At 32.6% G+C, this 27673-nt stretch overlaps 3 protein-coding genes, 1 long non-coding RNA gene and 1 pseudogene across 4 annotated transcripts; 3 read left to right on the top strand and 2 right to left on the bottom strand.

Moving 5' to 3' along the window:
• Positions 1-4508: 4508 nt before the first annotated feature.
• Positions 4509-8268, top strand: LOC130498334 (phosphate transporter PHO1 homolog 8-like). Its single transcript, XM_056991614.1, has 11 exons — positions 4509-5330; positions 5438-5714; positions 5806-5854; positions 6109-6180; positions 6267-6396; positions 6478-6598; positions 6691-6949; positions 7053-7157; positions 7232-7702; positions 7788-7924; positions 8017-8268. The coding sequence occupies exons 1-11, from the start codon at positions 4802-4804 to the stop codon at positions 8111-8113; spliced, it is 2247 nt and encodes a 748-aa protein (XP_056847594.1). The 5' UTR covers positions 4509-4801; the 3' UTR covers positions 8114-8268.
• LOC130498335 (uncharacterized) lies at positions 8197-8713 on the bottom strand. Its single transcript, XR_008937228.1, has 2 exons — positions 8600-8713; positions 8197-8519 (listed from the first exon to the last, which is right to left on the bottom strand). It is a non-coding gene; the product is annotated as an uncharacterized LOC130498335 (long non-coding RNA).
• Positions 8714-11934: 3221 nt separating this feature from the next.
• LOC108827583 (metacaspase-4) lies at positions 11935-13334 on the top strand. The gene is made up of 2 exons (XM_056991832.1): positions 11935-12351; positions 12839-13334. The coding sequence occupies exons 1-2, from the start codon at positions 12336-12338 to the stop codon at positions 13189-13191; spliced, it is 369 nt and encodes a 122-aa protein (XP_056847812.1). The 5' UTR covers positions 11935-12335; the 3' UTR covers positions 13192-13334.
• A 6200-nt stretch (positions 13335-19534) lies between these two features.
• Positions 19535-21187, top strand: LOC108821368 (transcription factor MYB117-like). The gene is made up of 3 exons (XM_056991767.1): positions 19535-20050; positions 20267-20686; positions 20777-21187. Exons 1-3 carry the CDS (start codon positions 19666-19668, stop codon positions 21016-21018), a joined length of 1047 nt encoding a protein of 348 aa, XP_056847747.1. The 5' UTR covers positions 19535-19665; the 3' UTR covers positions 21019-21187.
• Positions 21188-23513: 2326 nt separating this feature from the next.
• LOC108819756 (putative F-box/kelch-repeat protein At1g27420) lies at positions 23514-25563 on the bottom strand (annotated as a pseudogene).
• Between the last annotated feature and the right edge of the window lie 2110 nt (positions 25564-27673).

The raw sequence follows: 27673 nt of genomic DNA, 5'->3' as shown, positions 1-27673 counted from the left end.
CTTAATTTCCAGCGTAACCTTCAGAAAAGATGGAAGGGCAACACTCAGTTCTCCACTGTTATTTTTTTTTCTGAATGAAAACTCCATACCGTTTTTCTTTTCTTGCTGTATTCGAGCTCTACGCCATCTTTCGTGGGGAACACCAAACACATGAGTTGTCGTTGGAGTAATTACAATACTTTTGATCTTATCTTCATTGGGTTCGTTTGTGGTACCGTAGAGCCTTTCTCTGGAGAAGGAATTATGATGATAGGAAATGTGAATGTGATGGGAATAGTGGTACCCCCTTACTGATATGGACAAGGTTAAAATGTTTTTGGTTTAGTGGTATATATTTTATTTTTAATATGTTTAGATATATACATATAAAGACAACTATTAATATTCAGTTTTATATATCTTTTTGTAAATTCAATAATTTATTTTTGCTCAAACGTAAATACAATCATAAGAAACCTAAAACACACACACGGGAAAAATCCATTACAAAACAATCTACGCATCAAACGTATTTCAATTGTGCTAACGTAACTATACGTTGACGTGCCCTTAAAAAAACTAACGTTGACGATGATGCTTTTTTTTTTTTTGAAAAAGACGATGATGCTTAGAAGCTTCGTTTTTTGTGAGAATTAACGAAATAATATTGACGGTACGTGCAGATGTCAGCCATATACGTTGCATTTACCACCCATCCAAAAATGAAATAAAATGAGAGTCAAAGATTAGGATCAAAGATTAGGATCAAAAATCAAAATAAATCGTAGTCAAGCAGATGCTGTTGTTTAGCTGTATTTCAATAAATACATGAGAACAACATTGAACTATTCAATTCTATAGTTTATTCTAAAAACATGTAGCAGCCATATGAAATTATGGATACCCATTAAATTTGCCTTGTTTAACAAACGGAGTAGTTTCCGTTTTTTTTTTTTTTGGCATGGACGTAGTAGTTTCCAAAAATGTATTAAAATAGTGGTTTATATTTTCAAGATTCAAGTAGTTCAAAAAAAAAAAATTCAAGATTCAACACTATGTGAATGTTCTCCGTGGCTTTGTAATTGGCCGAGTAGTATGTACCAAGAGAAAATCCGGCACAAATATTCCGTTTTCATATAAACTCCATTATCGAAAGTTTTCTATTTTAACTGAAACTTTCGATAATGGTGTTGTAATAAACTCTGGATAATATATGGTGAACAAAACCGATTTTGTGGTACATTATATGCTTTAATTAGTAACAACGTTATAACAATAAGCAATTGTTAACCGAATTCGAATTTAAATTATTAACTTTATTTACTTATTTTTACTAGAAAAAATTTTATTTACTTATTTGAATCCGTCAAACAAAAACATTAACTAAAACTAAAATAACTATTCCCCCAACGATTGAATACTCATTTGGAATCTTTAAAAAAGTAAAATATTCATTTTTAAATAAAATTTAGTTAGTTGATTAATTTTAGTTTTTGTTTCTGCAGCCGAACCAATAAAGAGATTGGAAGACAGGTTTTTGAGAAATTCTTAAAACATGTGTGCTGAGGACTCTGATTCACTTTTCGCTTTTTTAAAAATATTTTTCTTTATCTTTTATTATTAGAACCTATATTAGAAACTCTTGTTGGAGCTACTCTTTAGTGTTAAAAAAAAATCATCATGTAAAATATAATATCTCAATATATATATGTATGTGTATATGAATCAAAATTTTGCAGTGGACTCACTCATAACAAAATACAGTGTCTTTGTGGGACTACCAAAGCAGGGACGTTTGTTAAAAGATGAAATTAATAGAAATATAAATCAAGCTTAACATAGTTAATAGATCAAAACATAACAAAAAAAATAATAATATCACTAAAAAGAATAAAAAATGTGGCACTTTCTAAACCCTATGCTTCATAGTTCTATGCTTCTCCGGAGAGACGGCTATGCGCTATTATCCCATATATAGGAACCCATTTGGAAGTCTTATTTGAACTCCATCCAAAAAGAGCATTCCACAGTTGAGTGCCTAGTTGACTGGCTCCTGTGGCAACTACCACTATATGTTAAAACTTAAAACAAGACCAAATCAAGTAAAAAGATAATATATCTAGCACTTTTTATAATTTTCTTTTTACGAATAGTTATTTGGTAATATATCAAAGTCAGCTTCACTCATTCTTGAAGATTGGAAATCACCTTCGACATATAATCATGTAACTCGTCTTTTTGCATTTTCTTCTATAGATTTTTATATCAATTTAATGAAAACGTCGATTCGCAGCACAGAATGAAGGCTATACTTTTGGATTAGCAAATATTTTTTATTTTATTTTTTTGGCTACCATTTAACTGTTTTACATGTTATTTGTTTCTTCATTTAGATTCGTCTCCTATTAAGAAGATTTAACTGTATATATCAGTTTTTTTTCTTAAACCGAGATAATCTGTTTTTTGACATCTATAAGAGATTCTAAATCTCGATCATATTCTTTAACATGGTTCAAAAATATTAATATGTTTTTTTATCTAGCTGATTATCATTATAATATAATCGAGATTTTGTAAAGTCATTTGGATCATATCCCTGTGACAGATTATGCTTTTCATTATGCATATTCACTTTACATCCTTATCCATTCTACAAATTATGTCATTCTTAATTGTACAAATTTAAAACTGTATTGGCGTGTATGAATGTTATATGCAAGCAGTATGCAAGGTTCTTTTGATTTAGATCAACAAAATTTTATTATTTATGTAGTCCTCTCAAAGTGTCATAGCTATAATACTACAAAATAACTAAACAAAAAACTAAAAGCTATGAGAAAAATTAATACTGATATTATATATGTTTGCTATTTAAATCCTAAAAACTTTTTTTCTTATCAAACAATTTATAAACCCAATTCAAACTTTTTAACCAATAGCAATGATTTATGATATATTTTATTTTAATTTTTCCATTATAAAACAATGTTTTTAGAGTTGTCACACAACTTTTTTTTTTTGACTAAAAGGCTTTCGGTTGTCACACAACTTGACAAACAAATAAAGTTTAGCTTTTTAAATCAGACATAAACATTTTTGTCAGTGAGGTTTATATGTCTGCAATCAAACAGTAGTATATTTGGTCTTTCAACTCTCATTTGAGAGGGCTAAATATACTCTTTCTCTTTTTAACCTAAATATACTCTTTGCTGTCAATCTTATTCATAATTTAACTGATTCTAGAGTGAGAAGTTGGAGTAAGGATTGTTTTGTTTGTCAAAAGAAAAGGCACAGTCGGCTAAAAACGCGTCCAACTTAACCAAAAGATAACCACTTTTGTAACCCATCCTTTAAGTAGCTTTTATAATTAATTAATATATTAAACTTATTCACGTGTCTGTACTAAAATACATGTAGAGTAGACACCCAATCATTTACTCTCAAACCTAAAGGTTGATATGCCATTTATAGCAAAGCTCTGTTATTGAGTTATGGAGATTACTGAAATGTGTTGCTCAAAAAAAAAAGGAGATTACTGAAATGAACTGGATATAAATTATAAAATCAATTTAGTCCTTTAAATTGTTGATGTTATGTTAAAAAAAATCAGACTCCATTATTTCGTATGATAAACAGAGGTGGATCTATGTTGAACGGTACGGGGTCACGTGTCTCCTACTAATTTTTGATTTTTCTTAACTAACTTGAAATAATTTGTTTAAATATTACTCCCTCCATTTCAAATTATATGTCGTTCTAGAGCAAAATTTTTGTTTCAAAATAAGTGTCGTTTTCGGTTTTCAATGCAAAATTTATTGAAAAGATTCTCTATTCTATTTTTATATTGGTTGATGTGTATTGGTAATAGTATTTTTATTTTGGAAATATGTAAAATTAAATGTTTTCTTAATCTGTGTGCAAAGACTTAGAACGACAAATAATATGAAACGGAGGGAGTAATAGTTTACTGAAGAAAATTGAAAAAAAATGCCCCCATCTAATTTTTGTGTCATTTTTAATGCTATGCACCCAAGTAAAAATTAGTCTAGATCCTCTCTGATGATAAACAAAGAAGTTGTTGGGTCCATTTCTTTTCTGTGTGTTTCTGATATTTGAGATAGGAGTCACTAGCTAGTTTTTTTTTACAGTCACAAGAAGAAGTTTTAAAATTTATACGATTTTTGTCTCAAGTTTCTCTTCTATATCTGATTCTAATAATTTGATGATGATTACTTGACCAACCATTTTATACTAGAGGAAACGTCTTCGTTCATGTGTTATTAAAGACGCAATTATTGATTTTTGTCGTAAGAACAAAACGAAAGATCTTCTTTACTGAAACGACATGTCCATTGTTCAGCCAAGAGCCCACCACACAAAACGTGTTTTCTGAATTTCAGTTCGATGTTTTTGAATTTTCTCAATTGGGAATTAAATCCACTTGCCTAGCTGTATGGATGTAACTCAAAATATCGCTTAGTTTCTATAAATATACATTGAAAAAAAATATTGTTGTGACGATATTGACTGTGGACGTATATATAAGAGACTCGTTGAATATATTCAGAGATTTGCATGGTTGGCTAATTGATTATTTCCTTTCTTACGAAAATTCCTCCTATAAATTTTTCACCAACCTTCCTTTAATTTTCTTTATAGTTGTCTTCTCTTGAAATTCTTCAAGATCTGTTCTCTCTTTTTTTTTTCGTGTCTTCTCTGTAAGTGTTCATTACTGAACAGCCAACTTTTCAGTGAAGTACAGAGAGAGAGATTCTTGAGTTCTTACAGATAAATCCAGAGAAACTGTGAAGAAACACAAAAGATGAAGTTTGGGGAAGAGTTTGAAGGGCAGATGGTTCCAGAATGGCAAAAAGCTTACATGGATTATTCTTGTCTCAAATCCATTCTTCAAGAAATCCAAAACTCACGGAAAAGATTAAGAACAGAAGGTGACTTGAGACCCAAGAAATCTGTTTACCGCAACTTCAGCGGTCTGACAAAGCGGTACAGCCGTGCCGCCTCCTATCTGGAACTCGAAAACCAGGACATTATGGTGAGTACAAGGATTGGTGAAGATGGGTTTGAGAGACACGAGACGAGTATCATGAAAGTTGCGGAAGCAGGAAGAGAGTCAGAGCTTGTCTTCTTTAAAACCCTAGATCTGGAGTTCGACAAAGTGAATCATTTTTACCGGTCTAAAGTGGATGAAATGGTGAAGGAGGCAGTGGCTTTGAACAAACAAATGGATGCTCTGGTTGCTTTCAGACTCAAAGTTGATCGACCTGCTTCTCCTTGGACCTGCTCTGAAACAGTAGCAGTTGACGTGGATGCCTTGGATTCCAAGGAACAGAGTAAGTTCTCGTAGATTGTTTCTTTGTTACTGGGTTCAGTATGAATTCGAAATGACAAGAAGTTTGAATCTTGTTGTCTTTTTTTTTTTATGTGTTTGATTTTGAAGGGATGAAGTCATTAGCTGAAGAGATGGAAATCCAAGAAGATGGATCTAACGGTAGAGATTCAACGAAAGAGATCACACCGGAGGCACTAAGTGTTCTTGACCGTATCAGATTAAACAAAACACAGGAAACTCCACTGTCCACAATAAGAAACATCCTCAAGCTATCTAACCAAGAAGAGCTCAAATTCACAAAAGAGAATCTCAAGAAAATAGAAGAACGGCTCAAGAATGTATTTATCGACTTTTATCGCAAGCTTAGACATCTCAAGAACTACAGGTTTGCATATTTTTTCTTAGGCATTCTTAATAAAAAGGCAACTCATAAAGGTGTTTTTATTTGATCCATGTTCTGTTCACAATTATCTCAGCTTCCTGAACACCTTGGCGATTTCAAAGATCATGAAGAAATATGATAAGGTAACACCTGATTTATATGTATATATATATATATGTATGTATATGTTTCTTGATATTTATTCATGTTCTGAGATTTTGGGAATTCGAAACAATTTTGTAAGAATTTTAATATATTACAAAAAATGGGGACCTATGTTTATTTTTATTTTTATTTTTTCTAAAAAATTTGGGAGTCAAAACTAATGCTTGGTTTGACTATGGACCACCACGGCCATGTATTTATTAATATGTTTTTGGTATTTCTTCTCTATCAGATTGCTACAAGAAGTGCAGCAAAACCTTACATGGAGATGGTAGATAAGTCCTACCTCACTAGCTCTGATGAGGTTACTAAACATCTCTACATGAAACTTACTATTTGCTTCTAATGATACTACAAACTACAAACATAAGCTTTATTGACATTTTACAGATCAACAAACTTATGGTGAGAGTTGAGTCTATTTTCGTCGAGCATTTCGCCAGTTCGAACCGAAGCAAAGGAATGAATCTCTTAAGGCCAAAAGTGAAGAAAGAAAGACATCGTATAACGTTTTCAACTGGTAACTAGAAAACATCCCAAATATAGATCACATTTTATAACACTTACTTCATGAAAAAGTAATCACAATTTTCTTTATCAGGCTTTTTTGTGGGCTGCTCAGTCTCTCTAGTGATTGCTCTTGTCTTGTTCATCCATGTACGCAACATAATAGGCACAGATGGACAAATACTCTACATGGAGACAATGTTTCCTCTCTACAGGTTCAAACCAATACATCTTTGGTTTCCTCTCTATAACTGAATCAATTCTTTTTTCTCGCTGACAAGAATGTTTCTCAAACCATGTTTTTCAGTTTGTTTGGATTCATTGTCCTCCACATGATCATGTATGCTTCAAACATTTACTATTGGAAGAAATACCGAGTGAATTACCCGTTCATATTTGGATTCAAAGAAGGAACAGAGCTTGGTTATAGACCAGTTCTGCTTCTAAGCTTTGGTCTCGGCACGCTTGCTCTAGCTGCGGTTCTTATAAACCTTGACATGGAGATGGATCCTAATACTAATGACTACAAGACAATCACTGAACTTCTTCCACTTTTCGTTGTAGCTGTAAGTTGTTCATTATCACGACAACCACAAGAATGTTATATCATCAATATGTCATTACAATAAATCAATAATAACAATATTTCATATGTACAATGTTTTGCAGATAGTAATGGCCATCTCTGTCTGTCCCTTCAATATTTTCTATAGGTCAAGCCGCTTCTTCTTCCTAGCAGTTGTATTCCGCTGCATAGCTGCACCACTCTACAAGGTACTTTAGTCAATAATATCATGGTTAAAAAAAGATCGATAAACATCTTAATTTTTTCTCATATAAATTTCTAGGTTAGTCTTCCGGATTTTTTCTTGGCGGACCAGTTAACAAGCCAGGTTCAAGCTCTGAGGAGTCTTCAGTTCTACGTGTGTTACTATGGTTGGGGAGACTTCAGGCTAAGAAGAAACACTTGCAGATCAAGCGATGTGTATAACACATTCTACTTCATCGTGGCTGTGATTCCTTACTGGTCACGTTTCCTTCAGTGTGTTCGAAGGTTAATCGAAGAGAAAGATATAAGCCAAGGCTTCAATGCTATCAAGTACTTTTTGACCATCGTTGCTGTGTGCTTGAGAACAGCTTATAGCCTTAACAGAGGAAACACCTGGAGAATCGGTGCATGGGTTTTCTCGGCCTTGGCAACTTTTTATGGAACGTATTGGGACATTGTGCATGACTGGGGATTTCTTCATAATTCATCTAAAACTTGGCTTAGAGAGAAGCTTCTTGTTCCTAACAAATCCGTCTACTACGTTGCAATGGTAGGAACTAAAAAAAAAAGATAAAACAAAATAAATCATGTTTTAGGGTTTCTCTTTTAATTTTTGTTTTCTCTCTTCTCTTTAGGTGGTAAACGTGGTGTTGAGGTTGGCGTGGTTGCAGACAGTTCTGGATTTCAATGTCTCGTTCTTGCATAGAGAGACAATGATTGCTCTCCTTGCTATTCTTGAGATCATACGCCGTGGTATCTGGAACTTCTTCAGGTAGCGTCTTGAACAAGAAACAATATATAAATGCTCTTATGACATCATTTCTTTTATTTTATTTTTTATTATTTCTGGCTTATGAACAACAGGTTAGAGAACGAGCATTTGAACAACGTGGGGAAGTTCAGAGCATTCAAATCAGTTCCGTTACCGTTCAACTACGGTGAAGAGGAAGAGTCCAGATAGTTTGGTATATTAGATTGGACCTACTCAAGGTGGTTGTTCCCAAGTTTTTTTGTGTTCTCTAGTCACAATGTGCCCAAATCATATTCAAAACCAAGATTGGTCCATAGACCCACTGTATATATATATACAAAAAAGAATCATCGATGTTTCTACAAGATTGGCCCATAGACCAACTGCATCCATTGTTCTATAAAAGAAGACCTTATAAAACTTGCATTGATTGTTCTATTGCTGCAGTGACAAGATCTCATACAAAACTTAAACCTATGTATAGAGATAAAGAAGCATCAAACAGGTAAAGTAACAAGAGAGTCTAACTAATCTCGTGTTACCTGCAACGGATGATGAGAGGAGTAGCTTAAGAGCCTTTAGTCCATTTCTTGTCCCATCGATTGTGTTTAGAAACCTGCCACATGTTTCATCAACAACAGCTTCGTTAATATTCACAAGGGAGAGAACCAAGTTAAGAGACAGTGAGTTCCAAACCTTCTATATTGGGCACAGACAATTAGCTCCATGGATCCACTCAAACCGGAAGCTCTTCTCATCGATCGAAACCGGTTGATTCTGGTCAAGAGGTAAGTGAATGCCATATGATTAACTGGAATTTACAACAAGAAAAACATGTGTTCAAGGAACATCATCAGCAGTAGTATTACGGTTCTATCTATTCAAGCCCAAATTTGGTGACAAGACTTTACGTAACAGATCAAAGGCCCATGACTTAGATCAATGCATTCCATTCATGTGATAGATCATAGGCCCATGATTTATTTGTGCAAAAGCCCATTGAAAGGAGATATATCAAGACATGGTTCTTGTACCTCCTTTCTTCTTCGTTTTCTCTTGCATTTGTTCATCCTCAAGAACCAAAATAGTCAGTGATAATAATACTCTTGCCTCCTTGTGGGCTCTCTCGCACGTGCATTACCTTTTCATCTCACATCCTTTTCTTTCTATTTTCATTATTTTGTACCAATCTTATGTTCAGTTTCTTCAAGAAAGTTGGGTCGTACGTTTAGTTATAAACTTATTGTAGAACGTATGGTTTGGTTGTTTTTCTTAATAGAAAAGACGGTCTTTTGATTCATAATTTCTCCCGAGTTGAAAAAACACATGTAACAGATGATCATGTGAGAACTACAATGGGAAGTTGTATTTGAATTTAAATTTAGACAGCTCACTATAATTTCCCATAAACGTATAATTTTCAACTTCTATAATGATTTGACATGTTGAAATAAGGTGACGGTATAATTTGATTAGGAAATAATTTAATATTTTCTCCGTTTCATTTTACTTGTTGTTCTAGATTTCACCACACGGATTAATAAAACATTTAAATTTGTATATTTACTAGATAAAAACATCATTAACAATACACCTAACCAGATTTCAATCAATATAAAAATAGTTTAGAATAAAAAGTCAATAAATTTTGTATTGAAATCATAAAATGATATTTATTTTGAAACAAAAAATTTGCTCGGCGTCTAATTTGAAATGGAAGGAGTAACAAATGTGAAAGGAAAATGTTGAATCAATATTGATGACGAGATCAAGAGATTAATGCTTCGATTTGGATATTTAGATTTTCTCAAGAGAGGAGTTATGATGAAGTGCATGTCATGAACAGTTTTGTGAATAGTTCGTTTGAATGTGCAGCTTCCCAATACAGCTAATATTTTTCCAAAAACAATAAATAGTTTGAGTTGATATAGTATAGAAGTAACGAATAGTGGAGTACACTTTGCACCATAAGCTAATAGTTTTTTGATTGTTTTTTTCTGTATAAAAACAATCTAACAGTGTTATGAAAACAATGAAAATTTTCCTGAAGGGATGAATGTTTCAGACATGTACGTCGAAATCATTGTTCTTCCATTTTTGCGTAATACAAAAAAATACTGAGGGTTTTGTTTTCAAAATTGTGATACGAATATTCAAATTGTTAAGTCCACGTCTAGATTATTATTTATTAATATTCAGGATTCCCATTATTGCTCTTTCTTACAATTTTCTTTTTTTCAAGGATATTGCTATTTGATGAAGATGATCAATTAAAACCTATCAATAATAACAGTTTACCAAACCCATCACATCCAGTCGCTTTAACCACTTGGACAAATCTGAATCTGACTTTGACTTTGAAATTTGAACATTACTTTTGTCTTGCTTATTTATATCTATTTAAATAGGTTATTTAGGTCCATCATGAGCCTTGGTGCATTAAATACTTGGATTTTGCGAAAAGGAGCATTGAATTAGTCTTGGTTCCATGACTAAGATCTGATGGTGTTTACTGTTTGAAGCTCTAATGTCATCATAGATGCTGTAGCATCACCTGTCCTTCAAACATACTGAATCATCCGTACCCTCTGGATCCATCAGAAGGTGAGGCTAGCTACATCTAGACTTCAATTCTTCTTACCTATATTGCCTCTAGATATGGATCTGCAAATTTCACTGCTGAGTTTCAGCTTGCTTATTGCGAGCGTTATACTTGCTGAGCTGTAACACACATCTACTAATTCACCATTTCTCTCTCTCCACAACTATTCTTTTGTCTCCAATTCTCTCACTTGTGTTAGATTCCTACTTGAAGTGAGCACATACATTTCTGTTTTTCTTATTTTGGTTTTTAGTAAATGTCTCATACATCGTTTGTTATGGATTTAAACGCATATAACGACCGTATTTGAATGTAAAATATACAAACAATGTTGTTGTTTTTTTTTTGATTAACCAGGGGGTGATCCAAAAGCTTTCTAGGCCTAAGACTAATCCCCCTGAGACCGACAGCAATCCACGTATTCTTGCGATTTAACGTTAGCCCCGGTGACCAAATGGAATCGAACCCAGGACGGAATCTCCAGCCGGAGCCCTTTTACCATTAGGCCAAAACAACTTGGTTACAAACAATGTTGTTGCCGGTAGATTTATTGTTCTGAGTGAAATAAAGCTATATATTATTGCTTTTTTGAGCAAACTATATATTACTCCATTTGTTCCAAAATACATCAAGTTTTAGGATTATACATGATTATCAGTAAACTTATTTTTCTCTATACATATCATTAGAATTTAAAGCTTAAAATTATTCAACCATTCACAAAATATACAATCATTGGTTACCCAGTTTTGATAAAATTAAAAGATATATTGATAAATAAAAACATTATCTATTTTGAAATATCAAAAACTCTCTAAAACATTATTTATTTTTAAATGTAGGGAATATTGCTTAGTGCTTACTGTTATAGAAGAGAGATCAACTTCGCTAAAATACCATAAAAGAATACACACATGCTTACAGCAAAAAAAAAAGCCACGTCGTGTGTGGCTATATTTGAAAAGTTTCGATCCCCAAAAAGGACTAAGAATGACTCGAACAAACCAAACTAAATAATTATAGATAACATAATTCGCAATTTTCTTTGCTTTGAATCAAAGCTTGCTCTGCGCATATGGACGTATATACTATGATTTGTTTGTTAGATTAGATTGGTATGGACTATTGGAGTATGGACGTTGAGTTATTTAATACATAATGTGAGCGTTAGCCAAGTCGTGTTAGATTATGTTTCCTTCCGTTGAACATAAGGAAGAGGGGAGCATGAAAACATGTGAGGGTGGGGCAGGTAAGTGTCCTTTAAACAATAAGAAGTGGGTCTTTGCATTAAGGTTTCTGACATCTTACCCATACTTACACCCATATTAATCTCCAAAGATAACAAATATTATCATGAAAAGAGTACTTTTTTGTCCTTTTGTAATCACTTTAACTGCGACACTCTTAACGGACTTCGGTTAGAGCAACATTATCGCGGTATGTTATACCTCGTCCTTAACATTATGCAATTAAAATGAAAATCAAAAAGAGTGAATTAAGCGTGGGACGTCCCTTAGTTAAGAAACGTTGGCGGACGTCCTTAACACACACGTGTCGCGCTGGGAATGGCCGACGATTTCTAAGCCAAATCTCGTCTTTCATTTCGTGTCTGTGAACTCGCGGCATGTTGCTCCAAGGCAATCGACACCGACGACTCCTATACCAAACCCACGGGCAAAGAACATCCGCAAGGCGCTCTCGAATCTCGTCGGATCGGCTGATTCAGAGGATGTTCTCGTCGTTCATTACAGTGGACATGGTACGAGGTTGCCGGCTGAGACAGGGGAGGATGATGACACTGGTTATGATGAATGTATTGTCCCTTGCGACATGAATCTGATTACTGGTGAGTCAATGATGTTGCTCTGTTTTTTTCAATTGATGTGGAGATGATGATGGTGTTGCTCTCTTTTGTTAGTGAAACCGTTGATGTTGCTCTTTTTTGTGATAAGAGGATCTGTTTAGATTATAGTAGTTGACGTTATAATTTTGGATCTGATTGGGTAATAATGATAAAGAAGATGACTTTTGGTGTAAAAGTTCTCATCTTTGAATCTTTGATCGTGTCGCTATGTTTTTAATTGATGAGGAGATGATGATGTTGCTCTGTTTTGTTAGTGAAACCGATGATGTTGCTCTGTTTTGTGATGGAAGATCTGCTTAGATTATAGTAGTAGAAGTTCTAATTTTGAATCTGATCGGGTAATAATGATAAAGAAGATGACTTTTGGTGAAAAAGTTTTCATCTTTGATTGTGTTTTTTTTTTGAGATTGGTCATGTAAAGGAGCTTGCGTGATGAGATTCTTGGTGTTGCTGTTATGTTGTTTTGCAGATAATGACTTCAGGGATCTTGTGGACAGAGTTCCACAGGGTAGTAGGATGACGATCATTTCAGACTCTTGTCACAGTGGTGGCTTGATCGATGAAGCCAAGGAGCAGATTGGTGAGAGTCATAAGAAAGACGAGGAGGAGGAGGAAGAGAAAGAGGAAGAGTCTTCTTCGAGATTTGGTTTCAGGAAGTTCTTGCGGAGCAAGGTGGAAAGCACGATTAGAGAGAACAAGAAGGAGGAAGACGAGGCTGATGAAGTGGAGACCAAGGAGATGGAGTTGGAAGACGGAGAGATGATCCTTGCCAAAGCCAAGTCTCTGCCTCTGCAGACCTTATCCTCAAGAAGCAGATGCTGATGTTGTGATTGACATCCTCTACATTTGTCCCTAACATTTACTTAAGGACCACTCAAAATCCCAGCAATAATCTAAATGTTTTGAGACTGTCCCTAACATTTGTCCTTAACACCACAATAATATAAAAATAAGCTAAAGACCAACAATTTGGTAATAGCAATAATGTTGCTCTTAATACGCAGCATGAATCTCCCATTAGGCGTCACTGTTATGCACGAATATAGGAGCGATGAGACTCATATATATCTACGTATATTGTTCATATCGTAGTGGTCTCTTTTCTTTTTGTCTTGTAGTGGGATTCAAAGAGTTGTTATGGAAGATTTGTTTTCTTCTAAATGGTGCTTTGAGTAAAATAGAGTTGGGTTGAAAAACAACCTTTGTCATGCAAACAATACTCAGATCGTGAAACAAATTAAAAGACATATTTAGATGTATTAAATTGGTAGGGTTGTGAGTTTCAGAGCAAGGAAAATTTCAAAATATGGCTCTGTCAAGGGAACACACCTAACAGAATCTCATGGATTAGCCTTTGTCTTCTGCTGCTCCCTTATGCCCCACTAAATGTCACATTATTTCGTTTTATTCTGTAATATTGTACATATACTAAATTTTTATTTTATTTCATTCAACCTCAATTCTCTCTTCATTATTGTCCTTCCATATAGTTTTATATATCTACACAGAAAATTTTCGTACCAAGTTAAACAGAGCCTTATTTTATAGGGCATTATCTCAGGTCGGTCGTGCCCCCACCACCTCTATATAAATCCTTGCCAAACCGACTATTGACCAAAATATTAAATACTGATCACAGTATATTTTTCTAAATTTATACCATGTAAAACAAACGTTAAAATTGAATATTCTTTTATGATAAGAGTAGCTAAATACACTACATTAAAACCTCAAAATGATTAGTTGAAGAGACCGGCTAGGTTAAGAATTTTGGAGAACTAAGTCCGGTTATAGAAACAAAGAAGAAGTGTGATTGTAACCAAAAATATCAATGAGGTTAAGAAAGATGGTCGAATTTACAAACTTTATTGGTGGATGTGAAAATAGGTTGGTATAGAGAGAGATCATAGGGGTAAAGGGGTATGAGATTAGATGGGTCATTGTAACTACATTCATCTTTGAAAACTGAGAGAGATAGACTTTACTGTTTGGTTACCTTTCACGTCATCTCTTTTTGGAAACTCCAAAAACAGTATGAGTTTGTGTGTGTCTTCGTGATCTGTTCCCACCATTTATCCTCTCTGTCTCTCCACTTCCTTTCATTACTCTCACTTTCTTGTTCATTTCTGTTTCGTCGCTAGATTCTCGTCTTTTAATTACCAAATTCATGCCATGTTACATTAATTAATATCAAAATCTCTCTACACCCAACCAACCCGGACCTAATTAAACCGATGAGCATATCCTCTCTTTTTTTGGTAAAATGAGCATATACTTTTTAAATATTAGTAGAATTTTCGCTTCACCATAGTGAAATATAGTCGTATTGATTCTCAGTTATGTTAGTTTTATAAGAATAACTAGATCTTGATCCGCGCTTTGGAAGCGCATAATATTTTACGATGAAAAATTTCATTAATAACTTAACAAATATTTTGGTAATTTTTAAAGAGTGTATTTAAAATATTTTTACATTTAAATCAGTGTTTTTAAATCCAACCCGATTGTGATTATACCAGTTAATCCGAAGATCTGACAGTTCAATTTAGATTTTAAAAATATTCATATTAAAAAAATCACAAAAATCCGAGACTAACCGATTGAACTGATGGATGACCGATATGTAATCTGATTTGATTTAAATTGTAATAGTTTCATAATTTGTAATCTTATAATCCAAATTTTAAAGTTCATTATTTTGCAATTTATGAATTATGACGTTTCTACAAAATTTTAAAGAGAAAATGATAGATATAAAATAACAAAGATTAATAACTAAGATTAATTACTAAAAATATTAGTTATTTTATAAAAATATATTGTTTGGAAACATTGATAGTAGTATAAAAATATATTGTTTGGAAACATTGATAGTAGTATAAAGAAATAAGTATATTGTTTGGAAATATGAATAGTAGTATAAAAAAGGAATATTAGTGATTTAATGTAGGTTTAACTATAAAGTATAAAAGTATATTTAATTTAAAAACTTACAAAATAAATGTTAAGTCAAAAAGAATATTTATGTTTTAATAAGATAGATACCTTTATCAAATTTTAGTTATATTATGTTTTTTTGTAACACAGTTATATTATGTTATAGTATGAAAGAGTTCCAATTGGCTAAGGCTTTCGAACTTTATAACTAAACGAAGAGTATTAAAATCTATAAAATATCTTCAGTCATAAATGATGGATATTAAGTAACGACTATTTTGACTATGTACTTCCATTGAATCTCTGTTTATTAGTCCATTCTCATCGGGCTGACTTCTCCAACTCAACTACTGAAGTATCAAATAAAACCCCAAATTAGTTCAACTTTGTTTGGTTAGTATTCTATTTTCTCCTTTTGCTCAAAACCGGAACCAAAGCAACCATATTCCCTAAAATGTTTGTGATTGTTCGATAAATTTATTGTGATCGCGCGTGTGTGATGTACAATAAGAAGAACACACGTGATGTTAGTGCGACATCACACGCCAAAATCGGGCCATGGGGACGCATCACAGTTGAAGAGAAAGGACTTCTCCTTTGAATTGAAATGGATCCTATGTTTAACCCTTATTATTGTTACGTGTTCATCATCTCCGCCATTAGTTAGCCGTTACCAATATTCTATTAGTATTTAGGCCAAAGCTACTGCCAATTGAACCAAGACGGATATTTAGTTTTAACTCGCAGTGTGCTGTGTAATTGCATCGAGTATAAGATCAACCTCAATAGTAGTATCTTACCGTGGAGTTCTTAAATTATATATTTATATATATAAATATATTAAAAAATTTGGAAACCTAACCAATAATATTCAAATTGGATATATTAGTTGGATTTCCAGAAAAATTAGTATATCCTTAATTAACTGATATTTAATACTTTTACCAAAAAAATAATATTTAATATATATATATATATATACATACACAAATATATAACTTCAGAATTCTATGATAAAATACTATCATTAGAATTGCTCTAATATTTTGAATTCGGATGTATTGTTAAAATTTAATATGACGTGTAGTTACAAGATTTTATATGTATTGAAAGCATCTAAAGTATTTAAGAAAGAAAACTCATACAGAGTTATTAGCTCCATGCAGTGTCCCATATGTTACTGCATGCTCCAAGTTGTGTTAACTCTAACTTATGAAGACGGGCTATGTAAACATTTGACATGGTTTCATTAAGAAAACCATAGACATTTAAAAACTTACGATTTGGTAATATAAAATCGACATGATAATGAATAGAAATCCAGCGGTAGTACTATAAAACAAAGTAACAAAGATGGATTCGCACACACAGAACAAAAGAAGAAGCAAGTTTGGAGGCCCCACACTGGCTGGCTCTGGTCAGTTGAATTGTTAAGTTTTGTTACAAAAAAAAACATATTAGTATGGTTTCCACTTTCCTTTTTTTCTGTAACACTATGGTTTCCACTTTCCAAAGTATATGATTTTACATTAAATGGCAAAAAATAATAATACTATAATTATCATAAATGCTGGTATTGCCAAATAAAAAAAAACAAATAAAGCTGCATAACTTCTGTTCCACAAATTAGATAATCATGTATGTATTCCAAAGTGATTAACCGATTAAAAGAATTGAGAAGAGAAAAATATATATGCACTGCTAGTCTGCGACCCTTTGAATCTGATATCAGTATTTAATGGCTACGTCTGCCAATTGGGGTTTCTGGTCAAATACGAAAAGGTCTTAGTAACAGATTATTTTATTTATTGTTCAATGCTCGTTACTTACTTAGACCATCTCCAATAACACTCGATGATCTTCTTTATATTTTACACTAAAATAGAGTAACTTTATTATAGAGTTGGTTCATTCTATAATAGAATTACTTTGTAATATAGAGTAAAAATCAATATTACTCTATAATTCACTCTATTTATAGAGTAACTCTATTATAGAGTAAATCATTGGAGCAAATCCAACTTTATAATAGAGTTACTCTATTTTATACACATCCACTGATCTGCTACTACTGAACAAAATATCTGATTCTTCCTTTTTTTTTGTAAACTTTGATTCGTAGTTCTGATTGAATTAAAAGAATTGAATATCCGTAATTAATTCATCGAAGTAAAACAAACATCAATATGCAATATCCATAAAAAACAAACAAATCATAAGTATTAATAGTTTTAGTAAATTATATTCAATTTGATCTACTATATACATATGTATACATATATTTAAAGAGTTATATATAAAATATATAACTATTATATTTTATGTAAGTTCTACAATATTTTTATTAATTGAATTGATTATTTTAGTTATTGAAAACTGAAAAAGTAAATAATTTTTTCCTGTAATAAAATATGATTATTTTGTATTTATTTATTTATTTATATTTATCTATACAGACCGAATCAAATATTGGTTAAAATTATTTTTAAAATAAATATCAAAACACTAAATAGTTGAGTAGCTATGAATCAAATCGGATAATGAATCCCTATAAAATTTAGATACTTGATCAGTGCACACCTTTATATCACGCATGAGGGCATATTTAGGGTTGGGAGTGTGTATTCTTTTCTTAATCTTACGGTTTTCATTTTAATATGGTAACTTAAAAACACTAAAACAAAGTTGTTATATTAATGATAATAAAATTTGTTATATTGTTTAAGTTTCACAACTTATATTCGCTTGTCTTAGAATTTAATGCATTTTTGGTGATTTATGGAAGAACCCCCGTAAAAATAAATAAATCAATCTAGTCTGTAGTTTTGTTATATCTGGTTAATAAAAGTCATTAGACTGTTAAAAACATCAAGAAAATATACAATCTATATGAAAAATCAAGCTTATTTGGTGGGAGGTTTTATAAAAGATTATTGGCTGAATATACCTTAATAATTATATTGTAGTAAATACATTAGAAAAAGGAAAGAGATATAAACCGGTGGTGGTGGCCTAGTGGCGCTTGAGGGAATTGAGAAACTCAATAAGGCGAACCCGGGTTCAAACCCCACCGGCCACACGGATATGAGTTATTGCTTTCGACTCATTTGAATGCCCAGGAGAGGATCTATCCGTGGGATGTACCTCCACCCGAGAGTTAGGTTTGTGTCATTATTGACCCGGATTTAATCCTTTTGGTTTCAAAAAAAAAAAAAGGAAAGAGATACACGTGGAGATTAAGAGAGAAAAAGGTAAAGTTTAATGAAGACGAAATGAGAAGAACAAGTTGTCCGAGAATTGGTTCAGCTCTCTCTTTTGCTTCATCCTTTTTGGTAGGTATAGAACCGTTCTGCTTCGGTTTTTTTCTTTCATCTCATTTTCTTCTTCTACCCTTGTCATTTTGCACCTTTTTTTTTTTTTTTTTTGAGAAAAGGCATTCAGTCATTTTGCACCTATATATCAAGCATTGATAAATAGAGGATTAAATTTACCAGAAACGTACGTAGGTTTTGTTTAGATTTTATTCAAGATATTCACCTCGCTATTACTATTTAGGTCGACACTTAACCACACACTAACCCATCCTGTTATAATCCATGACTTTTCCTTAAAAGTTTGAAGTGGTATCTTACAATACGTGAAGATATAAATCAAAGATGACTTGAAAAAATTATATACTGATTTCTATAGTTTTGGAAAAAAATATTTGTTTCCTTATAGATTTTGAAACTCTCTTTTTATTGAAACTGCCTCTTTTACACACCCGTAATAATAGAGTATAATATTTCGAACAGATAATCATACGGACATGTAGTATACATAACTGTATACAAATCTTTTTTTTTGTCAAAACTGTATACAAATCTAATTATGTGAGATTTAGTAAATAAATTATTTTAGAAAAAACTTTGGACCTTCTATAAATGTAGGTATACCTGAACAAAGTTTAACAACAGTCCAGTATCGATACTATATATGTACTGAATTATTACAGTGGTATCTCATATAAAATTATGTATAAATGCAAATAACTATCTCGTTTGAATCAGTCCGTGACAACGGTCCATAACCCTTTTTAACAGTCGTCAGAAAACACGGTCGCGACACACACATACACGCACATACCTAAAGCCATACGTAACAAACACCATATTACATATAAGATTTTTTTTTTTGATCAACTCATATAAGATATTATTATTATATAATTATAAAATGTAGATTTCTGACACACATTTACGTACGTGTATCTATAATACGCAAATGCACCGCATAGTCTTTCTCCTCCTTTGATGGTCTAAATCTGACGTGACATCTCCCTCTCTTGTTTCTTTTCCTCTCTCTCAAAACAGAAACGTCATGTTTATCTCGGGAAATCAACGGCGGAAGGATGAGGTCGCCGCCGCGAGGAGAGAAGCTTCTTCTTGGGACTTCCCTTTCAACGACATTAACGTTCAACATCATCGTCGCTGCAACATAAGTCATGAGTTTGATATCTTGAAGAGTCCTCTTGGAGATAACGTAGAAGAGAGTAATAATCATAACCCTCTTTATAGTAACAACGAGAGCGGTAAGAAGGAGACGACAGATAGTGGACAGTCTTGGTCTTCCTCGTCCTCAAAACCGTCTGTCTTGGGGAGAGGACATTGGAGACCAGCCGAAGATATGAAACTCAAAGAGCTTGTCGCCATTTACGGTCCACAAAATTGGAACCTCATAGCTGAAAAGCTTCAAGGAAGATCTGGTAAAATTATTAAATCAAATATTTTATAATTTTTTTTTTTTCAAAATTTCATTTACATCAATATGTTTGATCCATCTGGGTCAGTCAATGACGTGAGCTTTATTTAAGATCTGGTAATTAAATCAAATCTTAAAAAAAAAAACTTTTATGGGTCTTCTTGATAAGGAAGTACGGAAGTGACCTTTAGTAACTTAATTTTGATTTTTGGTTATAAAGGGAAGAGCTGTAGACTTCGGTGGTTTAATCAATTGGACCCGAGAATAAACAGAAGAGCTTTCACGGAGGATGAAGAAGAGAGACTTATGCAAGCGCATAGGCTTTATGGTAACAAATGGGCAATGATTGCAAGGCTATTTCCTGGTAGGACTGATAACTCTGTCAAGAACCATTGGCATGTTATCATGGCTCGTAAGTATAGAGAACACTCATCTGCTTACCGTAGGAGGAAACTCATGGTTAATAATCCCCTTAAACCTCATCTTCCTAACCCTAACCCTAATTACCACTCTTTTATCTCCACTCATCATTACTTTACTCAGCCTTTCCACGAGCTTAACTTTACTCATCACATGGTTAATAATGCGTCTATCACGCCTGACCATAACCAGCTTGTGTTGCCTATCAACTGTTTTCAAGGTTCTCAATTGCTCTTGTTTTCTCGCATCGGTTTGTTTCATTATCCGTCTCCCTTGCATATTTTGATATTTTGGTGTGTGTAACATTCAGGTTACGAGAGCAATGAGAATCCAATGGTTGTGAGCATGTTTGGCAACCAAATTACGGGCCGCGATAATGTTGGTGCCATGTCAGAAGGGTTATATGATTTTCCGTACATTGACTCTACGAGCCACGAGAAAGGAGTGTCAAATGAGCCAATGAGCTGGATCGGAATGGAAGTTGAAGATGAGGAGGAGAAGGCAAAGCAACAACCACAATTTTTCGATTTTCTTGGCTTGGGGACGGCATGAAAACTTGAACAAATTAAGTGGTGTTGTAATGAGTTAACTAAAGTTATTAATTTGGTTAGAGAAAAGCAAGTTCTCTGTACTAGCTAGAAAGCAAACAAACCAAGATCCAAGTCAATTTTGTCTGCTTTAATTAGTAAGATGTAGATTGTTGTTGTGGGGAGTTTTTTTTTAACAATTGTTGTGGGGCGTCTAATGTGTAAACATTTGATAAATCTCGCTATTATAGTAACTCTTTGGTATATTTTTCAACTTAGGAGTTTTTTTAAGAAAAGGTAAAACAAGGGATAAAAAGACTAAAGATGTGATGAGAAAAAACAACTAGAGTGAGGAGAGAATCGAAATTAAAAGAGTGTAGTTATGAAGAGTTGGAGAAAGAGACGAAGATGAGGACCTGTCAAAGATTGAGGCAGAGATTGTGCAACAGAAAGGCCAAACATGAAACATGCTAACTAAATCACACACACACATCGCATTTGTTTCTTCCCTCCAAACCGTTTTCCTACTCTTCAAGCTTCTTATCTATTTGTCTCTCTCTCGTGTCACGCGGACCCACATGCCTACTATTTTCTTGTTTTGAAATAAAAGAATACTTGCATTTTTTTTTTGATAAATCCTTCGGTTCCCATCAGTTACCGGAAAAAACATACTTATTGCTATAGAACAAACCAGTTATTACATTATATAACCTAAGTTTGGAATACCTTCCAACCAATACGAAAAAATAAACCGATCATCTGTTACGATCCACCATGTAAACCAATTAGATCAAAATGCAAATTTAAACTGATCAAATAATGATATGTTAATTTCCAAAGATTTTGCATGTTTCTTGTGGTAAAATTATTTTTGATTTTGAATAATTTGTTATTTTAGTATCATACATATAAGTAAATGTAGGTTTTCGTAATTTTAAAAGGAGTACTCATTATAGTACTTATTTTTGACAAGTATAAAACTTATATTTGAAGATTGTATTAATTTATGATACCAATGAATATTTAAAACTTTACAGAAAATATCAATATATTTTAACCAAAACCGTCAATGCTAACAGAGGCGATTAAAAATATATATTTCCATTCGTATTCATTTTTTAAGCTCTACTTCAAAAAACGTCGTCTTCGTTTATATATCTGCTATCCACCAACGTAATTTCGTCATTCCCAAATAATTATGTTGTGTGTTCATTTATGAATTGGGCTCACGTGCAACACCGCCTGTTTAGACTTTTTACTACACTACACATGGTATATTTTTTCATGGTACGAATGTTCACAAAGTACAAATTATGATGTTAAGCATTTCATTGTCCTAATAATTTGCGAACGGCGTTCATAATTCCTGATTCCCTACTGTTGTCTGGTTTTGTATTTAAAATTACTCCCCTTAACAATTTGCATTATGTATTATTTTTTCTTTTAGATTTTGAATATAGTAAAGAAGTTGAATAACAATTAGTACAGAAAAGACCAGAGTAGTTCGTGAAATGTCAAAAAAAAAAAAAATCTTTCTGTTTGAAGTCTTCTCAACGAGACAACAAGACCGGGAGGAAACCAACACGGTACACTTGCAAAAGTTCCCTCACCAAAACAGAACTGTTTGCAGATCGTGATTTTTGAACGCCATCTGGAGTTTCTTCCGATATGCCCATTGGGCCTAAACCCTTTCAGGAGCTATTTCTTTCCGAATCTCGTTGTTGGCTTCTTTTTTTTTTTTTTTTTTGTGTAGCTAACTCCAACAATATTTCATGCTAAAAGAGAATGTATAGTTTTTAAAATAGAAAGATGTATGTGTTTAATCTGAAATATAAGGTTGAAATATGTATCGTGTTTAATCTAATTCCATGAATAAAACCATATTTCTTGCTAACAAAAGAAAAAAAGCATTTCCTAGCATCACTCTCTAGCTACATCAACAAAGGAAAAGTGTTTTTCTTTTTCCTTTCATAGGAAGAATGGAATGTTTGCGTGGACTGAAAGTTAGACGTAGTGGACATACAAAATGACATTAGAAAGAAAAATGATTCCTAAGTGTATTTTCTTTTTCCTTTAGATACTTTTCTTCTCCAAAGAAAGAGACGTTATACTATATTTTAGCTTTTCTTCGAGGACAACTAGATGGATTATACAACCAAAAGACTGAGAGTCAAGGTGTTCTGCTTTTTCTCCCTTCCATAAAATACATGTTCATCTTGTTATATTCTTTCTTAAAAGTATTCAATACACTAGGACAAATAAAGAAATAAATGTTAACTTAGAAGAACATTACCAAAGAAGACACCATAACTCAGGTGACTGTGGGTATATAAATGTGATAGTTTTTAAAAGTTTTTTTTTAATTAAAAGTTATCTGCATCAATTTTTTTTTCTTTTGGTAGGTTAACTGTTCTGAATGCAAAAATGAACAGAGTAAATAAATTATAAATGTCTCGTTGACAGATGCGAGGGCTAAACACAAAGCTGACAACCCCAAAATGTTGCATGCATTTTGCAAAATCAAAAGTTGATGAGAACACTGGTGGCGTGACAACCAGATATTTTAATCGGTGTGGCTGTCCACTTGGCTGCGTCCTCTTTATCAAGGTCACCACTTAAGGCCTCACATTCCCGGGAAAACAGGATAACCTTATTTTTCCATTGCCCTAGTCTGTACCTGAAACCAGGTGTTTTGCTCGGAGGCACAAACACGGAGCTCCAAACATTCTTCTCTGGATCATACACTCCCATTTCCGGATTGAACCAGTCGAACAAATACGCTTTGTTCCTAACATCGTGTAGGTGTGCACCGACAGTGTTTGCCCGGAGTCTAACTTTTCCCATGTCTCCGTCTTGGGGTCATATATGTCGATGAAACTCCATCTATTGCCTGAAAAAAAGATAATCCTCGTCAAAGTATGAAAGAATGTTTAACTCGGAATCATAATATATGCGCAGCTCTTCTATTCCCACCTACAACGAAGAGTTTGGAATTGAAGGAGAATGCAAAGGCACTAAAGCCGTGGCTGTGTGGACAATCCATGAGGCTCCATTCGTTAGTTTTCGGGTCGTATACTTCCGAGTTGAGAATGCTATCATCACCTGAGGTATAGCCTTTGTTCACATACAAAAGACCGTCCACTACAGCATATGTAAAGCAGTAACGGGGTATGTTCATGTCTGCCAGTTTTCTCCACCTGTTTATTATCAACGAACAAACCCACTAAGAATAATATTTATCACAAATTTATCAACGAGACTCAGACCTGTTAGTAGCAGGATTGAACTCGTAAACATCCGCAAAAGCAGCCCTCGCCAATTCTCCACCGACGAACACGATTCTACCATCGAGCACCACGAGGCCGTAACCACCCTTCGAAGGCCCCGGGGCGGGAGGGATGCGTCCAAGATTGTTACCGGAGCCATCGAAAACTTCCAAGTACTCGTCATCCACTATAACACACATTAACTCTTCCAACGATCCCGTCAACTTTCGGACGGCTACGTAACGCTCGCTCCTGAGGTATCTTCTCCATCGCCAGCACACCTGAGAAATGGCCTGAAAGCTAGAGCGCGGGACTCGCGAGAGGCACATCTCTGCTACTTCGTCCACCAAGCCAGGTATTAATGTCATCGTCGACGACTTCAAGATTGTTACCAGTCCTTCCGGTTTTGCATCATTAGCTTAGTTCAAAGCTTCATATAAATAAGAGACCATTACAGAACTTTGGATTTTGTATCCATTATTATTCAGTAATTGATATTAAATATTTTACTAAATTTTTGGATCATTATATTTAAATGATCTCTTATTAAATTTTAGTGGATTTTCAAATCTTGTGTTACTATTTATGATAGGAAAATTGCATTTTATAACCATAAAAATCTTTTATTAGGTAAGTAATCATCACTTATATTATTCTATATATTTGTATATTAATTGCAATTTTGTAATCCATTATTATTAATTGATATAAAATATTTTACTAAAACCTTGGTTATTATTTTAAATTATCTCTATTAATTTTTAAAGATTTTTCAAATCTTGTGTTACTATTTATAACACCATTACTAAAAGATAATAGTCCCTATGTTGTATATCTATTTTTCTTTTGGATTTTGAATGGCTAAAATCGAATGTTCAATTATATATATATATATATATATCATTTTAACTCAAAACAACAAAAAAAAGTAAAATATTGATGAATTATGGCAAAAATAGCCATTGATGGTCAAGAAAATGTAAAATATTACAAACCAGTAGTAAAACACATCCATTGTATCCTCGACAAAGCGTCACTTCATTTTCGTGGTAATAACATTTCTAATTATCCTAATAACTTCGTTATCACTCGGAAACTCTGTCGATGGAGATGTGCCGTAGGATCAAAGGGAAAGGTCTTTGCTTTGAAACGATCCTAACTGACGAAAGTTTCGATTTCAAGTTTCATCTTAATATACGCAGAACAGCCGTGTATACTTGCACTTTCTCGTGGCCTGGAAACGTTAAGAGATTTGACATCTTTAGAGCTGATAGAGACGATAATCCAAGAAGTACGTGGTCCATGTCGTATTAGACGCGATGGAGGCTCTCGTTACTGTTTTCCATGGACTTCTTAATCATATCAAAATATTTATAGTATCTTATTTTCATGTCAAGAAAATAAATATTTCTTCCGTATTGTTGTGTTATAAATGAAATAAATAAATAGGTTTGCTATTTGAAAACATTTTGCAACTGTTTGACAAATTTGTTACATATCTGACATTTTTCTCTTTTACTAATTGTTATATTTTCATAAGAACATGAAATTTCATTATGTTTGTTTATGTTCTCGTAAATCCGAAACGATATTTGATAATATTTGTGGTGGGTCTAAAACGCTCTCTTCAATAAAATCAAGAATGGCTCAAGATAAAAGAACAACAAATTATAAGAACTTTGTAGACCACAAATCTCCTGATCTATATTTGAGAAGTGATTTGCCACATGTCTTCTCTACAATCGTTTTCACAAAAAAAATTGTGACGTGACTATTAAAATTGATGACATGTCATATTGTTAAATATGACATGGACAATTACATTTAATGCTAGTATATATTTTTGGAAATCTTTTTAGAATATGGCAATAACTCATATATTACATTTAATATTGATTTATATTTTTGGTAAACTTTGTAGAATATGATAATAACTCATAAATCATCACTAAAATAAATATATTCAAATATGACATTTTTAATTTCGAAATATTATATAATTTTACTTTTATAATTATAAAAATTTCTGAAGTTTTAAAAAAAAATGTAATATCATTAGTTTCTTTTAGATATCTAATCGTAATCGTAAAATCGAAGTAAATCACAAATGTTAAACTTTTGGGAAGCGAACCGGTCCGATCCGTCAATATATAAATACATGTATATCTTGATTATATTTAAAATTTCAAATGTATAAAATTATATAGTTATTATTCTAACATATGATTTGACAGATTCTATTCAAATTATTATTTATGTAAAAGTATTACATAAAAGGAAGAAAAAACATTTTATGACAATTATAAATTTTTTTCTTAAGTTTTGTGTTATTATAATTTTCATAAGTTTAAAATTTACAAAATATGTAGATTCACTACTTCTTTCAATTTTTATCTTTTATATCATGCAAAGAATAATATTTTACAAAACAAGTTTGTATCGGATTTTTAAGATTATTTGCATTAATAAAACAAATGAAATATACATAAGTATTCGCAAATATTCGCAAATATCTATTTATTTTTCGGATATCCGTTTTTCCGAATATCCGTATTTTTTCAAAGCAAAACAAATCAGAAAACTAGATATTTGTAACATTCGAAGCAAATTATAAATACCTTTAAATCTCGGATATCTGATCCGTGCCCAAACCTACTATAAATACCATGACACCCATAGATTACTTTTCTTTATCCTATTAGATCAGCGTCAGCCTGCGGAATCTTAAGCAACAACCATGGCATTACCTACATGATCAAATTTCGAAATATCATTTAAATTAAAAAATATTTCAAAATATATACATATTTTTAGAAAATTATAAAAATTAAATTATAAAATCAAATTAAATCGTAAAATCATTAGTTTCTTATATATATCTACAGATTTTATAAATATTGTTTAATTTTAATTTTTGACAATTATGCAATTTTACATATTTATTTAATATATTTAATTAAAATAAATAGATAGAAAATCTAACTAAGATTATAATTTTAAATATATACATGCACATTCTTAAATATAATTCAAGATAAACAAAAATGTTTTTATCTTAATTTTAAAGTTCAGTTAAATCAAATTTATATTAAAATATTGATAAAAAAAGAAAATTTATAATATTAATAAAAATTAAATATAATTATATTTATCTATTAAAAAATATTTTAAAATTTTTTTACCGCACATGGTGCAGGAAAACACCTAGTATTGATATGAATCACACGGCAAAGGAATCTAAACCGAGATGGAGTTATGAGCTTCATCCAAGATGAATGTTTTGTATTTTGTATTCAGATGAATCATTACTCATCAGTTCATTTCTAACGCAAACAAAAACTTCGAAAACATTCAACAGTAAAGTGGACAAAGCACCTAGGAGATAATAATTCTCAAAGTGGATGTAACTTTAGC

The sequence above is a fragment of the Raphanus sativus genome, chromosome 8 (assembly GCF_000801105.2).
Source record: "Raphanus sativus cultivar WK10039 chromosome 8, ASM80110v3, whole genome shotgun sequence".
Classification (NCBI taxonomy): domain Eukaryota; kingdom Viridiplantae; phylum Streptophyta; class Magnoliopsida; order Brassicales; family Brassicaceae; genus Raphanus; species Raphanus sativus.
The sequence above is the reverse complement of the archived record's forward strand: the minus strand, read 5'-3'. Positions and strand labels throughout refer to the sequence as shown.

Coding starts and splice junctions, on each gene's coding strand:
- LOC108821368 (XM_056991767.1), top strand. CDS start 19,666: ATGTTTATCTCGGGAAATCAACGGCGGAAGGATGAGGTCGCCGCCGCG. Junction 20,051..20,266: donor AAAGCTTCAAGGAAGATCTG/GTAAAATTATTA, acceptor TTGGTTATAAAG/GGAAGAGCTGTAGACTTCGG. Junction 20,687..20,776: donor GCCTATCAACTGTTTTCAAG/GTTCTCAATTGC, acceptor TGTAACATTCAG/GTTACGAGAGCAATGAGAAT.
- LOC130498334 (XM_056991614.1), top strand. CDS start 4,802: ATGAAGTTTGGGGAAGAGTTTGAAGGGCAGATGGTTCCAGAATGGCAA. Junction 6,181..6,266: donor ACCTCACTAGCTCTGATGAG/GTTACTAAACAT, acceptor GACATTTTACAG/ATCAACAAACTTATGGTGAG. Junction 7,925..8,016: donor GGTATCTGGAACTTCTTCAG/GTAGCGTCTTGA, acceptor TATGAACAACAG/GTTAGAGAACGAGCATTTGA.